This window comes from Spermophilus citellus (assembly GCF_964194105.1).
Source record: "Spermophilus citellus genome assembly, chromosome: 13".
Classification (NCBI taxonomy): domain Eukaryota; kingdom Metazoa; phylum Chordata; class Mammalia; order Rodentia; family Sciuridae; genus Spermophilus; species Spermophilus citellus.
Genome location: NC_138193.1, coordinates 26,107,674 through 26,127,115, shown reverse-complemented (window position 1 = coordinate 26,127,115; position 19,442 = coordinate 26,107,674). Strand labels below are relative to the sequence as shown.

The 19,442-nt window shown below is 51.6% G+C and overlaps 1 protein-coding gene across 1 annotated transcript in view; it reads right to left on the bottom strand.

Moving 5' to 3' along the window:
* Positions 1–18,801, bottom strand: part of RMND5A (required for meiotic nuclear division 5 homolog A) — a 36,485-nt gene extending 17,684 nt beyond the window's left edge. Inside the window, exons 1-2 of the mRNA XM_081264434.1 lie at positions 17,388–18,801; positions 8,619–8,761 (exon numbers count right to left, since the gene is read on the bottom strand). Of these exons, the coding sequence (XP_081120560.1) occupies positions 8,619–8,761; positions 17,388–17,529 (285 nt within the window). The 5' untranslated portion in view covers positions 17,530–18,801. The remainder of the gene's footprint in view (positions 1–8,618; positions 8,762–17,387) is intronic.
* Positions 18,802–19,442: the final 641 nt, after the last annotated feature.

Genomic DNA, 19,442 nt, shown 5'->3' with positions numbered 1-19,442 from the left:
CTCTTCCCTCAGTGCTCCAGACGAGAACCCTCAAGACTAAGCTCCCTTGCTAACTTGTTAAACGGATTCAACCCAAACACAACCTACAGGTTTCCACTGCTCACTTAACGATTATTCCTCAGCCTCATCGGCCCCCAACAAACATGTCCAGTACTTTTTCCTCAGGAAAGAAAGCAACTTCAGAAGAATCCCTTCCTAAGACACAGCTTTACACGGCAGCATGAACCAAGTCGGGACCTCGACAGCTCCTGTGACAGCATCTGCTCACATCAGACAAAAGAATCATCGTCTCAGGCTGGGACTGTGGCTCAGCGGTAAAGTGCTTGCCTAGCATGTGCAAGGCCCTGGGTTTGATCCTCAGCACCACATATAAATAAATACAGTTACTGTGTCCAACTACAACTAAAAAATAGATATTAAAAAAAACTGAAGCCAAGATCATTGGAAGCAGCCGAGAGCCCACAGCTCCCACTTCTGCTCCAAATGCAGGCTCCCAGAGTGGCGTCAGGCGGGCAACGCGTCCTGCACCGTTGCTAGGTGACCGGACTCATCTGCCAGGCTGCCAAGGAAACCAGCAGCACCGCAGACCCGTCAGGAGGTGGCCGACGCTGAGAATACCTGCTGTTACTAGCATCTTCTGTTTTGTTATATTTTTTCCTTTCACATTTTTAAAACACAGCAAAGTCTGGCACAATGTTCTTAAATGGTCAGGTTAAGACTCAAGTAAGAACCAAAAATTTAAAAAGCACACATCCAAGGGTGTGTCCCTCTGCAGAGGCTGTTATGGCTTGGGAAAAGAAATCCAGAACACACCACCCTGAGCTGAGGCACAGGAGGCCCAGGCCGCTCCACTAAAACATCGCCAGGAAAGGAGGCCCACAACCTAGCCACAACTCAAACATGTCCAGACTGGCTTTCACTGGTTACAATCAAGAACCAATCCACTTCTCAAGTATGCTTTGTAAAGTCGCAATTACTGAACAGCCAGGGTACTGTGGTAAGACCCAGCATTTGTTTTAAATCCTAAGTACCAACCCTCTAATGCATTCGTTTTAAATCCTATGTAAGTACCAACCCTCTGCTCGTTACTTTTCCTCAAACTTCCCATCCACCCCAAAGAACGCCGTGGTGGGTACGTGGACCTAACAATGTGTGACTGGTACATCAACAAGGAACCGTCTTCCATCTTGCCTGGCGACGAGAAGGACCTGCGAAGACTCTTAGCAGAGCAAGACCTGGGTAAAACCCTGGTCTCCACAGATGAAGACAACAGCTACTTCACACCCAACCAACGGAAGGTCAGCATCCAGGAGCCAAAAAACAAACACACAGCTCCTAATGGTGACCAAGGCAAATCACCCATGGGGAAAATGGAAAGAGCATGAGATTCACAGAAGGGGCAATGCCAAGGGGATCTGCAAAGAGACTCTCAGCCACCGAGATGGATGGTCAGAGGACAAGCACAACTAGACAACACCCCTTCATTTCACCTGTCGGATTCTAGAAGAGGGGCTTCCAGCCCGGCAGCATCAGGAGTAAATGAGAAGTGAGAAAACAGGAACTGCCGGCGTCTGGGCCGACTGGAAACCCTACAGGAGAAATGCAGCAAAACCCAGTGGAGCCCAGATGAGGCCCTGGTCCCCGATGAAACAGCTCATCACTGAGGATGAGCTGTTTCATCCTCGGTGATTCCCAGAGAACTCCTCTAGAAGCTCAGCCACCTTCTTAGATAGTCTACATTCTCCTCTACTTTTTCAAAGACATGGTAGATTCACACTGATAAGCACTGGCTTCTTAAACAGAGCACAGCAATGTACAAAACCATTCGGAGCTTTTAAGATCCCCAGCACCACAAAAAAACAATGTAAAGGATTTTTAAAAATCCTTAAAATGCTCCTTCATCCTGCCTGTGCCCAGAGCCCTGCGCAGCACCAGGCCCGCACCCGTCACAGCCTGGCGTCTGCTCCCTTTTACCCCTGGCCTGGTCGCCTCCCCACTGGCTCTGTATCTGAACTGACCAGGGAAGTGCATTTGAGAGACTATTTGTTACCTCCCCCAAGCAACATCCCTCTTAGGCTAGAGGCAGAGGAGGCGAGCTGCGTGAAGGTCCTCAGGGCACCCAGCTCTTCACAGCTTGTTCTCTAGCTCTGTGACCTGGGCAGGGGACTCAACCCAAGTCTCAGTTTTCACACTTACATCCAGGGACAATCACCCCCACCTTACAGAGTGCTGAAGATTAAGTTGAACGATGTACACGACACCCTCTCTCCCTGTCTCCCACCCAGCTGTGGGATCTGAGAGCTGGGCCTGGCCCTCAAATTTTCTGATGCTATGCTTAATTTAAGAGTCTCAATTAGAAACATAAAGACTTACTAAAGCATTTAATAACAGAAGTATAACAACAAACTCACTAACTTCAAGTCATTTAAATATAACTGCAGACTATCAGCGGGCGTGGCCCAATGGGTGCAAGGTCTTCCCTTCGCCCAACTGGAACAGTGCCCAGCCAGGCACAGCCCCACACCTTCAGCAGCAGGCAAAGTGGGCCTCGGGGTCCAGGGGGACTCTCTGACCTGCAGTCCAACTGGCTGCAGAGCTGCAGCTCTCCCCCAGGCCTGCTCCACACTTAAACAGGTGCCCACATCATGCACCTGTGTCTGGAGCAAGAGTAACAAGCAAACTCCCAGACCCAAAGCCTGGCGCCATCAACACAGTGTGACCTGGGGCAGGACGGCTTTCAGATGGAAAGGGCACACCACTCTGTCTGACACAGAGGCTCAGGCCAGAAAGGGTCACAGAGCCCGGCTCTGGTCCCTGTCAGGGCACCTGGTTTCTACCACACAAGTCCTTTTGCCCAAATACACTAAATTTGAAGGAGGGGGCAGGCAGGAGGGCAACCGTCTGGGAGCCTGGGAGCCTCTTCGCCCGTCTCCTGGCACCAGGGCTGCTGCCCAGCGCAGACCAGATTCTTTCCAGGGCTACTCACCCACCACACTGAGGCTCATATTCCCAGCCCCTCCCTCCTCAAAAGCCTAATGCAAATTTAAAAAATATATATGTAATGTTTTGAACAACCAACAATAAAAATAAATAAAAAAAAAAGCCCAATGCAAAGGCCGGGGGAGGGAGCCAGAGTGCCCACCCCACGGCACAAGCAGGTGCCAAGCTGGCTGGGGCAGTTCTGTCCTCAGAACAAGCACAGTGGCCAGCCAGCAGGCACGGGGACCAAGGCAGCGCATGCTCAGACTGCATGATCTGAAAAGCAGTGTCTTCATCTCGATCACAAATTTCCACAAGTTACTAAACGCCTTGTCAAAGTTCACACAGTGTCGTTCATTTTCTTGGATTGTATTTTTGGGGAGAATGGTTGATTTAACTATTTTGCTACTGGAGACAGAACCCAGAGATGGTTTACCACTGAGCCACATCCCCAGCCCTTTTTATTTTGACAAAGTTGCTGAAGCTGGCTTCAAACTTGCAATCCTCCTTCCTCATCTTCTGAGTCACTGAGATTATAGCTACACGCCACCACCCCCTCACACCCAGTCACGCCTACGCGAAGGCAGCTCCAGACTGCTCACCGGTCACCTTAAACACATGCCTCTCACCCTGGACACTGGTACCCTGCAGCTTTCATCCCTCATCCAGACTGCTTACCCTAGACACCTTAAATACACGCCTCTCACCCTGGACACGGCTGCCCCTGCAGTCTCAACCCCTCAGCACATGCTCCACGAGCTAGCTGCTCCACCTAGCGGCAGAGAACTGCTCAAACCATGGAGTTTCATTTTTTGATAATTACTTCCCTCCTCCAACAGGAGCGGCTCTGCCCTGGCCATGCTGATTCTCCAGTAAAACACACTGCTTTCCTGGTCCAGCCTGTGCAGCGCGGCCCACCCTGGGGCGTGATGGCCGCCTTCTCCCTGCCGCTGATCACTCCTTCTTTCCAGTCCTCAACTGCTTTCACAGTTCACTCTCTTTTCCTCTGGTCTCCTGTTGGATCAAACCCACACCTGCTGGGCTTTCCACCATCTGCCGTCCCCCAGCCTGAGGTATCCCTACCCCTAGTAGGAGCAGCCCCCATCAAGCCAAGCTGTGCATGCTTAGGCACTGTTCTGTCCCTTCTCAGTCCTGAAGGTCACCCCCACTGCTGCTCTGAATGACACCCCCCTTCCCAGTCGGACACTCCACAAGCCCTAGATGGGCCTAGATGGCCCAAGAGCCCTTCCTTCCCATACGCCCTCAAAGTTCTCCAGTGCCTGGTGTGTGCGAAAAGCACTCAAGTGCACACAGCCAGGCCAGCCCGAAACCCTACATGGACACACTGCTTTAGCTTTTCACCACACCGCGGATTTTAGACACTTTGACATCCTAGTATTATTATTTTATCACATAAATACATACCTGGAAGTCTGCAGCAGTAACTATTTTTATTGGCTTTTCTTAGGAAATAAAAAGCCAGTGACAAATTTAAAATAGTGAATAAGTGCCCTAAACAGGACAGAATTCTAGATTATCTACAAACAGGGAAGGCAGTTAAAAACAGTCCAACATATTGCTTTTACAAGTATTGTCATGGAATCCAAGGGCTGATATTCTTTATTTATAATAATGCTCATACTATGGGCATATGAAACAGTCAACATGTTAAAGCAGAACTCTTCAAAAAATTATTTATTTATTTTTTAGTTGTAGTTGGACACAATACCTTTACTTGTTTATTTTTATGTGGTGCTGAGGGTTGAACCCAGGGCCTTGCATGTGCTAGGCGAGCGCCCTAGTGCTGAGCCACAACCCCAGCCCCACAATTTTTTAGGTTCATGATAACCTAAAACCTATAAAATGTCTTGGCTAACACCACAGACTTCTTTTTTGCTTACATTTGGAGAAGAACTAGAGAACTTAAATACCCAAGAAGCCTTAAAATATTAAAGGAAAAAATTACCATTTAGCATGTCAAAAAATTACTCCCTAGTTCCTTCCCCCAGCAGCCTGCTCAGGCAGAGAAGAGCCCTAGCCCAGAGACCACATGACCACAGCAGCTTCTGGCGGGGGGCTGGCCTTGGAAGCCAGTCCGGAGAAGGAGAGACCACCACTCCAGCCCACGGCCTGAGCAGGGAGGCTGGGGTGGGCACGGAGGTGACCCACAGCCTGGGCCTCCCTTACACCCCCATGCTCCTGCACACCTCATGCACAGCTGCTCCAAGCCCTTCTCAAGGGCCACACTTTCTCTCCTCTAAGCTGTCACAGGTCCCTACTCTTCAAATCTAGAAATTCTTCCTGACTTCCTGGCCACTGGCAGAGTTTAACAGTGTAATTTTCACTTTAGACTGGTTACTATCAATATGCTTTAAGAAACAAAGGCCAGCCTGCTCAAGGGAGAGCCCCAGCCTCCCGCCTGTCATCTGGAGAGGGTGGGGCCCTCCTAAGCTGCTGGATGGCACTATGGCCTGTCTGCAGGTCCTGGACCAGTCTGCCACCAGCCTCAGGCCACATGGCTTCGGCTCATCACCAATTCAAGGTCCACCTGGCCTTCACAACAGCTGTCCAGCTGCACAAACTAACAGGCTTGAGCGAGAGCCCGGGGAGTCTCCGGTGACAAGGCCTACACAGAATTCCCCCTGCATGCAGAAGCTTCGGGAGGGAGACAACTTCCCCCTCAGCCAAGCCAGACAGGATCAGGAACACAGGGAAGAGCGCCCTGAAAGGAGGAGCAGGCCCCCCTTTGCGCGTCTGGACCAACCTCCAGCGCCCCTGAGAGCACCCGCTAAATCCAGAGTTCCAGACGGGCTGGAGCGGGGGCACCGTGAGGCACTGGGTTCCATCCTCAGCACCGCATAAGAACACATACTGGGCTGGGGATGTGGCTCAAGCAGTAGCGCGCTCGCCTGGCATGCGTGTGGCCTGGGTTCGATCCTCAGCACCACATACCAACAAAGATTTGTTGTGTCTGCCGAGAACTAAAAAATAAATATTAAAAATTCTCTCTCTCTCTCTCTCTCCCCTCTCTCACTCTTTAAAAAAAAAAAAAAAAAAAGAACACATACTGAAGGTACTGTGTCCATCTGCAACTACAGACATTAAAGGAAAAAAGGTGATGTGTGATAGATGAGAAGAACCCAGGCCACCTAGAAGTTGCATTTAGAGGAACATGGAGCAAGTCTGAAAGAACTGTAAAAGAATTACAGCTACTTGAAAAAGTCCCTATAATTTCCAAGTACATGCAAAAAAAAGTTCTCAAAGGAGGAAGAGCAGATTATGTTCAGGAACACTGCCTCAAACACCCGCCCCTCAAAAAATGGGAACGCAGTCGACCACTTCAAATGTGTCCCCTGGTGCGCAGAGAGGGACTTCCGTTCTCGTCACCAGGCACATCTAAATGTCACCAGGCACATCTAAACGCTTTGCTACCAACAACCTCATGGGTGTCGTACAGACCAGAAGACAGCTCAGAGAGGCACCAGTGCAAGCAGGTAAGAACAACCGTGCTCCGATCATTTCAATAGGACAACACCTGAACTAGGCAACGGACAGGACAGGTCCCCCAAAAAGGCTGCAGAGGATACTCACTGCCTTCCCAGCCCTTGCAGGAATCACACCTGGAGCCTCACTTGCCTGGCCATTCCCAGTCCTGGGGGTTGGAAGTCCACACACATCAGGTGTGGCTCCTGAGATCATCCCCACTGATTCCAGAATCAGGGGCCTCTTTCCAGACACCAGCTCTGATTGGCTACTTGGAAGGATCAGCTCTTCTGACCATAAGGGCGCCTTCTGGTTCTGCTGTCCAGCAGCCAGCCTGGTGGTCATGCAGATGTCCCCAGGAACCTCCTAGGGTTTTCTCTGTGCTTTGAGCCATCAGAATCACTAGCATGCCTTGGTCACTATCAGCCACCAAAATCTGAAGCTTCTTAACACCATCAGGAGTTAATGCCCTGGAAATGATTTAAGACCTACAAATGATTTAAGACCAACCCTCACATGCCTTACTTTCATTCCCATAAGCCTTATGCTAACACACCAACAGACACTTCAGGTACCAACCGAAGAATTCCAACGCCACAGTCCAGGCAGGTCTGATGCCAAAGCTGTGTGCACCACCTAGGAGTTACCAAACAGGCCTCACAACCTCAAAAAGGCTGCAGAGGATACTCACTGCCTTCCCAGCCCTTGCCAGTGACTACCATCACTGACCCAGCCATGTGTCTGGAACCTGCTGAGTCCAAGCCCTTACCACACAATGGCCATGGTGAGAGTACTCTGACAGGCCAGGGATGCCTCTGTAGGCACGGCCAAAGCAAGTCCCTGAGCTCAGGCATGCACAGCCCCATCGTACCCCTCCAACCCTCCGGGTAAAGAACAGCTCTGAGACACCTCAACCCAGCCTTTCAGTACTGCTGCAGGCAGTCACTCCAACAGCTGGCCCCCAGCTGGACGCCAGTCTCTAGATCCGCAGCACCCAGTTCTGCGTCACAGTTCTCACTGGTGCACACACAGATTGGGCGACTCTACAGCTCAGCAGATACCATACCTCTGCTAGGAAGAACACCCCCCTCCCATTCTTCCTGCCCTTCCCAACATGCTATGTGAACAGGAGGACCCATGACCTGTTGCGCTCTCCCAGTGGCTGAAGCGGTCATGGTTACCAGGTGGTGACCCTGGACGACCCTCCTGAGGCCCCATCATGACGGGGAACACCAAGGAAGACTGGTCTAGTGCTGAGAACACCAGCAGCTTCTGAGCCCCCCCCTCAGTGCAGACTGCGAACTCAAGACGCCCCTCAGAGAAAGCCACCCAACAAAAAGAGTCCTGCTGGCTGGCAACCAGCTCCCTCTGTCCCCTGAAGGCAACACTGAGCCAGCCTGGGGGCCACGCCTGTCACCCCACCACCGGGGGATGGAGGCAGGAGGACTGCAAATTCAAGGCCAGCCTCAACAACTTATCAAGGCACCAGGAATGCTAGCAACCCTGTCTCAGAAAAAAATCAGGGCTGGAACACAGCTCAGTGGTAAAGCACCCCTGGGTCTAATCCTCAGGACCCCCCAAAAAAGGCAACACTAAAGAAAAGCAACCAGCATGCCCACAGGAACACAGGGTCAGGAGCACTAGGAAGGACAGACCTGAGGACACAGCTCATCACCCACAGCAGATGAAGCTGGAGCAGGCACCCTGGCCACAGGAGGCTCCTCCCGGCCCCTGGGATAAGGTGCTCAGAACAAGGCGGCCTTGGTATCCAGGCCCTGCCCAACAGGCAAACGGTAAAACAGAGCCATAAAAGGAGAGGGGGTTTGTTTTGATTTTATTTTCATTTTGAAAATAACAGCAACAGGGACTGGGGCTGGGGCTCAGTGTAGAGAGCTCACCTAGCCTGTGTGAGGCACTGGGTTCCATCCTTAGCACCACATAAAAATAAATAAAGGTCTGTGCCCATCTACAACTAAAATAAATAAATAAATAAAATAACAGCAACAAGGCCCTTCAGTAAGAACAACAGTAAAACCAGTTCAGCAAAGTTACCAAAAGCAAAGACAGAGGAATCACATAAAACAATCTGGGAAAGTTTACGGTAGCAAGTACCAACAGAGAAAGCTGAAGAGCACCGGTGCCCCTCGGTACCATACCTTATCGATGGCTTTTCCAACCCGAGAAACACTGCTGTGGATATCTTTGTGGTCTGAGGCCAGTTTTTGAACAGTATCCTTTATTCTTTTACAGCACTGAGTCAAAACAAGTGACAGTGTCCCTGATAATTCAGCATCTTGGCCTGTAAAACAAGAAAGGCAGATTACTCCCCAAAGCAGACCCATAGAGAGCAGGTTTCAAGGAGACCCTCGGAACAGCAGAGGTGGAGGAAGATAAAGAGAAGTCGGGATCTGCTTCCAGGCAGAGGGACACATTCATAGATGTTAGTGTTTCAAGTAAACACCACGAAAGCACTCTCTGGGAATAAGAAAATTTTAATATGAAATAAACCACTTCTTTGATCAACGTCAGCACAAACTGAACACCACCACCAAGGCAGTATTATTTTTCAGAAAATTATGTCTAAGTGAATAAATTTACTTATTCAACTCAGTGAAAATGTTCAAGGCATCCTGGAAACCTTTTGGTTTTGGCTGGCTGTGGTCAGGCAGGCCTACAATTCTAGCTGCTCAGAAGGCTGAGGCAGGAGAATTGCAAGTTCAAAGGACCTCAGCAAGGTCCTAAGCAACTCAGCAAGACTGTGTCTCTAAATAAAATATAAAAAGGGGGCTGGAGATATGGCTCAGTGGTTGAGTGTCCCTGGATTCAATCCCAATACAAAAAAAAAAAAAAAAACCCTTTTGGTTGTCACTGAATTTCTTAGATGATTTAGTTTAAATGCTTTTTATTCCATACAAATGCACGACCCTCCCTCAATGAACCCTGGCACTAAGCTTGCCCGGAGCTTCCCTTGCAGGTAACACCTGGTGCTGGTCCGGAGTCCCTTGCAGGAGTTCAGCATGTCCTGAGTGCATGCACTAGGAGAGGACCCCGGAGGCACCCTCCTGGCCCCTTTGCCAGTTCTGCTCAGTAGCCTCCTACTGTGATGGAGCTGAGCCATGGTGCCTCTACACCTGGCCCCAAGTCCTCCCACTGGCTCTCTGGACCCCGACACGTCTCTGAAGCCATGGCCTCTTGCCCTGTGCTCCCTGCCTCCAGGTGGTTCCTCGGGCAGGAAAAGGGGAGGAAGAGGGAGACAGAGCAAACCAATCCAGTCTGACCATCACTCCGCCATATCTCACATCCCCAGAGAGCACCAGGCCTGGCTCTGGACCTCGACCCACATTCCACCCCATGGTTCTGAACTTGGTTTACATCAGAGTCACCCAGCGACCTAGTTAAAACAGCTGTCCCACTCCCCAAGTTTCTGACTCACCAGGTAGGGCCCGAGAATCTGAAAAAGAGCAAGTCTTAAGAACACAGAGCCCTGGAGTCTCTTCACTTCACAAACATGCACTGTGCACACCCACTAAATAACCAGATAGCCATGCCCTAGAACTTACCAAACAGCGCGACAAGCAAACCACGCGTGATCAAAAAATGACACATGTAGTGGAGGGGCCAGAGTGGGAGAGGGAGGGTGTGAATTCAATCAACTGCAAAAACAGGGGAAATGGACAGCAGGCCCCACTGACACGATGACATCTGAGTGAAGACTTAGGAGAAGGAGAAGAATGTGCCACATGGCAACCCTGGGGAAGAGCATCCCAGGACGAGGGGCAGAAATAAACCCTGACCCGCTGAAGAACAGCAAAGACACCAGAGTGTCTCGAGTAAATGTTTGGCAAAGGAAAACAGAGGTGGCTGGAGAAACCATGGGGTCAACAGGTGAATGGATGAAGAAAATGTGGTGTGTATACACAATGGAGTATTACTCAGCCATAAAGAAGAATGAGATTATGGCATTTGCCAGTATATGGGTGGAACTGGAGAATATCATGCTAAGTGAAATAAGCCAATCCCCCAAAACCAAAGGCTGAATGTTGTCTCTGATATGCAGAAGCTAACACACCATTGGTGGGGGAGGCGATAGTTCAATGGATTAGACAAAGGACATGAAGGGAAGGGAGGGGATGAGAATAGGAAAGATAGTAGAACGAATGGAACATCACCTTCCTATGTGCTTATATGAAAACACGACCAGTTAACTCCACATCATGTACAACCACAATGAAAAATGGGAAGTTATACTCCATGTATGTTTGATATGTCAAAAACATTCTACTGTTATGACTGTCATGTATAACTAAAAAGAATTTTAAAAAGTTAAAAAAGACTGACTTTCATTTTAAGCCAAAGGGAGATCCACTGCAAGGTTCTGGGCAGAGAAGTACAAAAGCTAAGGTGAAGGTCCAGAACGGTCATCGTGTAGGACACAGGAACAGATCAGTGAGACAAGGCGTGGTGGAACTCAGGGACCTGCAGCACCTGGCAGAGGGTTTCCCACTGACTATGAGGGTCGGGGGCTCTCAGATGGCCCCAAGATCTTTAGCCAAGACAGTGCTGTCTGCAATGAGGATAGAAGGACTAACAGCTAGAAAGTCCACAGGGCCCAGTGGATTAGGTGGACATGCAAGCCGGGAGCTCCAGGGCACATCAGGGACAGTCTGTATCAGGCACTTCCAACCTGTCGTCACACAACTTGGCTAAGGAAGACCTGGGACCTCAGGAAAATCTCAAAACGTGTCTAAAAGGTGCTCAGTGCATCCTCCAGGGCAGAAGGGACCTGCCGCTCTGCCTCGGCTGCTCACTTCTGCTGTGCCTAAGCGGGCAACACCGAGCTGAGCCTCTCCATGAACCTCACCCTGTGAACTCCTGCTGTGTATGTATATATGTGTGTGTGTGTCTGTGTGTATATACTTTATACAGAGTTACGAAAAATCATGCTGTGAACGGTTAACTATGAACGTAATGCATTCCACTATTGCCATGTATGTAAGAAATAAACAAAAAACACAAATTTTGTGTTTCACACTTAAGTGAAAAGATAACTCACAGAATGAGAGAAGATACCTGCAAATCACGTTAACATATCCAGAATAAAGTAAAAACCTCTTACAACCTGACATAATGTGACCATCAATTCAATTTAAAAATGGGCAAAAGATCTGAATAGACATTTTTCCAAATTAGACACATAAATGACCAATAAGCATGTGAACAGGTGCTTGAAGATAGTAATCATTAGGCAAATCAAACAGGTACTCCTCCACACCCACAGGATGGCTTAACTGAGAAGACACCAGGCGTCCCCAAGGAAATGAGACAGCAGGCAGGCTCCTCCTCAGAAAGCCAGGGTCAACGCCTGGCTCCACTTCCCTCAGGCTGGGGGACTGAAAACAGTGGGCTCGTGCACGGGTGGCCAGGGCCCTGCACGCAAACCGGCAACCGCACAGGATGGCCATGCAGCAAGTGTGGGACAGACAGCGGCCAGTGGTAGGAAACACGGGGGAGCGTGCCGTTAAGGTAAGCGAGATAAGCCAGACACTAAATGCCCCGTACAGCATGGTTCTTCTTATGGGAGAGTGTCCAGCATGGGCTGACCCAGAGACGCGGCAGGCGGGGGGTGCAGAGCAGTCCGTGTGCCGAGCATGGGGAGCCAGGTCACAGGCACGCAGGCACAACACTGCAAACCCAACAGAACCTCCAGCTCACTCCTCTATAAGGTGAACTGCATGGCCAATAGGTCACACCTCCACGAGAAGATCCTTAGAGCCATGGCACCTGGTCTACTGATACGGGGGAACACAAGGACCCCAGAGAACAGAAGCCAACCAGTGCCCAATCTGTGAAGCGGAGGGTCACTGAACAGGACAATGTCCCTGCTGCTTCCCAAAGAAGCCACCAGTGGTCCGCAAGGCCCTGGCCATCCCTGGTAGAGGACAGGGCTGCAGGAGCAGAGGCTCCTCCAAGTCCCCGAAAGTAACCCCTGAGGAGTCCCGGCTGGCCTCATCAGCAGGAAGGAGTGGGCTAGCTGTTGGCCAGTACAGAGGTCTTGGTCCATGTGGTCCTTAACAGCCAGCCGGGCAGCAGGACCAAAGATGTACTAATAGGAGGTAGAAGAAAAGCCAACCCACAGCAGTCACGCATGGACAGTTAGAGGGGAAAGACCGCGGCCATTCTAAATGTGACTAAGGACGTGCACCTACACCAGCCCTAGGAGCCCCCGACCAGCACCTCCAGAAGGGACCCAGGCAGACCAGGGCCCTCTATCTAGACAGAAACAAGAGAACGACTCCCTTTTCTGATCTCAGTGTGTGCTCTTTAGTGGTCCATACCCAGGGGCCTTGTAAGAAGCGAGAACCCGCCCCCACAGGACTTACTGAGTTGGGTATCTTCAGACTTGGACTCCCTTTTGTATTCTGTTTAAAACTGACATGGACAGTTCTACTTTAAAGCCTAAGCATCTGACCCTTTTTGTTTGAAGCAACCATTACTCAAAGACTGATTATCACTGGCCACAAAGCCTGCACAACCAGACTGGAATGGACAAGAGATGGGTTGGGGGACTGTGACAGGCATTAAGACTCTGCTTTGGCTTGCAAAGGTTCCAAGCATGGCTAATAGCAGGGTTACAGACTTGGCATCTCTGCCTCCATCCCTCTGCCTGGAGCCAATCTGGGTTCCAGGAACAAGGTCTGACCTGATAGACACTTGGGATGAGTCAAGGCTACCCCCACCTCCGCAGGCAAGACCAGCTTCCTCATCCCACAAGACCTGCCTAACCAACCCAGAGCTGATGGACAGACCACACCCGTCGTGAGAAGGTGGTGTCCTCACGCCCCTTTCTATAGAACCTCAAGTCTCTGTCAGCCCCTGGAGGACAGGGCCAAGGACATTCAGTAACTAGTTACCAGATGAACATAAAAACAATAAATGATATGCTGCACACTCTTGGCCAGCACTGGAAACTGCGACTACCAACACCAAACACCAAAAGAATGGAAAACAGTGCTGTGTCCATCTGCCAACGGAATCGCCAAGTAGAAAACTCCAAGGATTCTTTGCATGGACAAACACTCATACACCAATTTCCAAATAAGACACAAACAAAGGGTCCTCCCCTCCCCCACCCCAAGCTTCCCCTCTCTTTCAATAACACCCCACACACCTCTGGAACCCATTGTCTTGTATTCAAACTCGACACTTTTGAGTCAGTTTGTTTGTAAAAGAAAAGCCTCCCAAGGTATATCGAAGAGACAATGAAATACACCTCAACACCAGTACCACGCAGTCCTATAAAAGGACATCCTGAGTCATTCAGGAGCGCGTGACACTGAACATGTTCAAGGGCGTCAGGGCTGGGTCCAGGCTCAGCTGTAGAAGAGCCTCACCTAGTACATGCAAGGTGCTGGGTTCTATCCTCAGCACCACATAGAAATAAATAAAATAAAGGTATTTTTTAAAAAGGGGGTGTCTGGATGCCACAAAGCTGAAGATCATACACTTCCCATTGTCCCTTGGTTTTTAAAAGTAACTCTCCATGTCGTTCTGCATTGTGGACGTCTGCTTGTCCCATTTTCTTCCCTGCTGACCACAAGGCTTAAGACAACAGGTGTTCAACTGCGTGACAAGACCCACTCCCTATTCTGGCCCCCTGATTCTACGAAGAAGTTCTCAGGATAGACAGCTTTCTCTCCCTAACTGCTACTGGATATTTACTCTTTTAATTTTCTGCCTGTCCTAATTTTCACAATTCGGTGGTTGGGGAGGGCCTCGAACAGCTACACTGACACAAGATTGTGAGCCCAGACCACGGGATTGCAGGCTGACAAGGGCCAGGCCCTGGGAGGAGCCCAGCACACTGGAAAGCAAGCTGTACAGCAGCGGGACCCAGCACGAGTAGGTGCTGTTGACACCCAGGACCATGACGGGGACTCAGTGTAAAAAGCCTGACAACTTCACTACCTAGGACTAGACTATTCCAGTAGAAACAGTCAGATTCCCCAGAAATATCCTACACCTGGCTTAACGTTTTTATGACTATACTGGAGGCAGAAAACAACTAAAATATCTTAGTTTATAAATATTACATACACTGCATTTAGCTCTGAGTTACTGAAAACAACTCCACTCTCACAAAATGGAGAGAATTCAATAAAAAGCAAAATGGAAAGCAGTTCTGATGCAGTAAACAAAAAAAAAATCTATTTGGGAGCATGATTCTAAGGGTGCCCAAATGAAAACTCAGACTTCAGATGGCTTTACTCCACAATTCAATCCAGAGCAGTTTTTTAAGGAAAAATTTTAAAAAGTCAAAAGAAATCAGGCATCAATAAGAAGGCTAGGAAGGAGGAAAATTTTGTTGTCCCACACCTTTAAAAGTGTTAATCCTCTAAAATAAACAAAATAAAGTCAAGACAAAAACAAAAACAAAAGGAGGGAATGGTGACATTTAGACTCACTTAAACGTTCAGGGAGTGCTGACCTAGGCAGTGCCCAAGGTCAGCAGTGCCCAAGGTGCATGCCCCTGCTATCAGTTTCCAGAGGATTAAGAAATCTAGGAGATAAGGGCTAAGACTCTCAGGCTGGTTCTTCTTAAAAGTCTAGGCCAGCCAGGTGTAGTTACACACACCAGTCATCACTCCAGGGCCTCAGGAGGCTGAGGAAGGAGGATGATGAGTTCAAGGCCAGTCTAGGCAACTTAGTGAGACCCTGTCTCAACATTTAAAAAAAAAAAAAAAAAACCTGCTTAAAAGGGTTGAGGGTGTAGCTCAGTGGTAAAGTGTCCCAGTCTTCAATCCCCAGTATGATTATTTCTTTCTGTCCCTGATAAACTAAAGTGGCCCACTGAAGCCTAAGGCTGCCTCAGAGTGACCTCAGCACCCAGGACACAGCAGCTGATCAAAAGATCCCTACTCAGAGGGAAAAAAAAGGCCCAAGCAGAACCAGCTTTTTTCGTAGAGGCGGTATACCCTGGAAACAAAAAAAGTTTGGGGAGTAAAATAATAGCTGGTAAATCTGCCAAGTGAAAGAACACAACTGACGTTCAAGTTCTAACCTTTCAGAACAAAATGGTAGGTTCCCAGATGGGCGCTGAGACCCAGAGAGGTCATTAAAGACCCAAAGCAGTGTGTCACGAAACCAGGCACGCACAATAAAGTTGATGCTTAACAGCTAAACTAGACGGTACAGACAAACAGTGGTCCTGGGGCAGAAAACAAGACCAAGGACTGTCACAAGGAAAGCAGACTCACAGTGTATGAGGAACTGCACAGAGGACGGGAGCCGCAGGCTCAGTTTTTAAATGTCAGACAGTCCAATTTTAGGTACTTCAAATTAAACATGTAAAGACTTACTTCAACTCCAGACATCTTTATCTCTGGAATGAATTTCTGAAATTAACTTTTTATTCCAAGTAGAGAGGTCTAAAACAAATTCCTGCCTCAGTAATTTTACCTGGTACTGGCCCTCAATTCCCTAAAACAAATCTCATAATCACATCCCCCCTGCAACATCTCCTCTCTCATGGAAGGTTCTTTACTTTCCATCCTTTCCCTCTTAAATCCGGCCTACCCTAACCCTGCACTGCTAATCTGGTCTGGAAAGAGGAAATATTCCCTCCACTTCTCCAAATCTGGGCCCTTCATTCATTCTTTTCCATCACTGGCGCCTTCCTTTGAACCTTCCACAAGAGGTGATTTCCAGGGGAGGGGGCTTCAAGGACTGAACAGAAGCAGCCTTGAGCTTCCTTTCCCCAACCACTATAACTTCTTCTTAACCCCCAGGTATCCAGCTGGTTCTAAGAACTCCACAAAACTGCAAGGGTCACCAGCTCCCAAACAGCCAATGACAGCAAAGCAACCTCTCTTCTCCTTAGCCTGGCCCCTTTCCATTTCTGAGCTCTCTGCCTTGGCCTTCCACCCTCCAGGGGCAGGTTCCAGGCTGTGGCTCCAGGCATCTTAAGTGATCACCTGTTGTCCCCTTAGAAATGACATGGAAAAGCAGCCCTAGACCTGTGTCTATCCACTGACAATCCTCATTAAATCCTCTCCTCCCTCTCTTGTGTCCCAAACCAAACGCACCCGTCTTCCCTCCCACGCCCTACTTCCTATCTGTGCCAGGTTCAACACCAACGCAGCCGCCTTTCTTCCACTGACAGAGCCCAGTCGGCTTGCCCATGGCGAGCACCGTGTTCTGCCTCGGTGGTCTTGCGGCGTTAGCATTTCAGCCCAAGCTCTTTCTCAAAGTTCACAAGTGGCTTCTGTGCTTACAAGTTGCAGGAGCCCACAGGCGGGGAAGGGCTCGGGCTCCTGAGAAACCCCTAGACGAAAGTCCTGCACTGCCGCTTGGAAGGGGTCATCTCCAGGGCTACACCGACCAGGAGCCAGGCCTCCTCATTACTGTAAAGCCCCAACAAACGCTCCCCAAGTCAACTCGGCAAGGCTGTCCTGGGGCGCAGGGCGACAGCGAAGCGATCTTGGCAAAATGCCTCCTACAGAAAACCCGACTTCTGGAAGGAAAACAGGTACGGACTGGGCCGGATAAAGCGAGTGACCGCAGTTCCTGCTGCAATTCGCTCCTCGCTCCCCTGGAGGCTGCTCCGGGGATGCGGACGCGGGTCGCCTCGGCGGTCTGCTAGGGACCCGCCAGCGACGAGTCAGAAAAGCGGCTCTGCCCGCAGTCGCTAAGTTGCAGGAGGCCGTTCTGAGCACCAACTGGGGACGAAGCTGGCTTCCAACAGAAAGCCCGGGAGGGAGGCCGGCCCGGGACCTCGGGAGGCCGAGGACAACCAAAGGCCGCGACCCGCACAAGGCCGCGGGCCGCGGGAGGCAGGTCGGGGCCTCGGGAGGCCGGACGGCGGAGGCCCGAGGTCACTGGGCCGCCCCGCGGCGGAGCGCGGACGCGGAAGCGGGCGCGGGCCTTACCGTGGCTCTGCAGGATCTCGCGCTTGAGGCCGCCAGCGTAGTCGATGAGCTCCTCCAGGCCGCGCTCGCACAGCTGCGCGTAGCCCGAGAACTTGAGCAGCACCTTCTCCAGCTCGCGCTCCACCGTCACGCACTGCTCCATGCCGGGCGGCGTCCGCGGCGGCCGGCCGCGAGGCTCCCGCGCGCGTCCCGGAGGCCCGGCGCGGAGGCGGCGCGCTAGCCACGGCGCCGGGGCAGCCCCGCGCGCGCCCGCCCCATGGCGCCCAGCCCTTCGCCGCGTCCCGGCCCAGCTCGCCGCGCTCAGACCCGCGGCGCCGCGATTGTTTTGTTTTCCGGGAGCCGCCGCCGACCCGGTCCTCCCGGCGGCACCAGGCCCGCGACCTGAGGGGGAGGGGCGGAGGGCGGTACCACGCCGCGGGGGAGCGCGGGCCGTACCACGCGGGCGTGCGGGGTGGCGCGGAGGCGCGCGAGCCACGATTGGCCCAGCCGCCGGGGATACCGCCTCAAAGTCCGTGCGAGGAGGGCGAGGCGGCTGCGCGCTGCGTAAACAAGGGCGGGGCCCCAGCGCTCCGGGGGACGAGCCAATGGGCGTGGGAGAGGCCGGAAGCCAGTGTTCTCCAATCGCCGGCCGCGGCGTGATCCCCCAGCCAATCCGGGTCGAGGGCCGAACCAACGGGCTCGCTGTTGGAGGGGTGACGGGAGAGCCCCGGTTGTCTTGGGGAAGCCCCGCGGGCCTCACGGCAGGCGTCCAGAGCGCTGCTTCTGTAGCTTCGCTCTATCCGCAGTGCTTCTCGTCTCCTCGGCGCTCTGGAGGGAAGAGGGTCCGACGTTCCGGGGTTTTGATAGAAGGACCAGCAACGCAAGGTGGAAAACCGAGCCCGGCTGCCCGGGGTCTCGGGCCGGGGTCCCGGGCCGGCGGTCAGCGGCACGGTGAGCAGGGCCGCTGCTGGCCTTCCGGGCGCTGGCGACACGGCACTCGGCCGCCCTCCCCAGCCTGCGTCCTAGAGGCGCTGCTGCCAGGTGACCGCGGGGCGGAGCGCCAGGCCTTGCCCGGCGTTTCCCGAGTGTCGCCAGCGCGGCCCGAGCCCCGGTGCACGCAGCTCGAGCGCGCAGAGTCCTGGACTCCCGGGACCGCCGGGCTGGCCCAGTTCTCAGAGCCCGTGCACCCGCCGGTGCCTGAGGCGGGAGGACTCCTGAACGTCTCCTTAGCTCCCAGCTCCCGTTGACGGAGCCCTCGTACCTCCCCCCCTCTCGTGCCCCCAGCCGCCGGGTGTGCTCTTGCCTGCGCAGTGCCACCTTTCCTCTTCGTGCCTTGTCTGCACGGCTTCAACTACAGTGTGAAGGCAGATCCCTTCCTACTAAGGTGCTGGTGTCACGGCGGTGACTTTTTTTTTTTTTTAACCAAGGTGGTAAACTTGTTGAGCCTTAATTTCCTTTTCTATGATTTGGAAATAATTTGATGAATTGTTCACGGGATTCTTGGACTGAATCAGGCGGTGCACGTGACCGTCGGTGGGAGTCACAGGGTGAAGGTGGTGGTTATTATTAGGACAAGCCCGACTGGCGCTGTTGCAGATCTTTCTCCTCCCCGTGTGTCCCATTTTGTTTTCTCCCCTCTCTCTTGGCAGGTGGCCCTTATTCCTGCTTCACTGAGATAAAAAATCATCAGTTCCTACAATCTTGCCACTCTTTGAAAAAAAAAAAATTCTACTATCAGTTTTGTGAAAGTTCTCATATACCTAAAGGAACAGGATTCCCCTCTCCCGGGACCACCCTGGGGCCCTACTGCATTTCATTCCTGCTCACTCCTCCCTCTCGCACACTCTTCCTCTCGTACTAGGTTCTTCCCCCTTTCAGGCTGAAAGAGTCTGACCCTAGGTGTAGGGGTCCCTTCACTCAACTTTCCTCAAGCTGTTTTTCTCTTCCTTGGTCCTTTCACTCTCAAACTGCTCTGGCAAGTCTATATTTGTTCCTCCCTTTCCTCCAAGAATCTCCCCCATAAACTCAAGTCACCCTAGTCTCCCCATCCCCTCAAAAGTTCTTGCAGTGATTAAA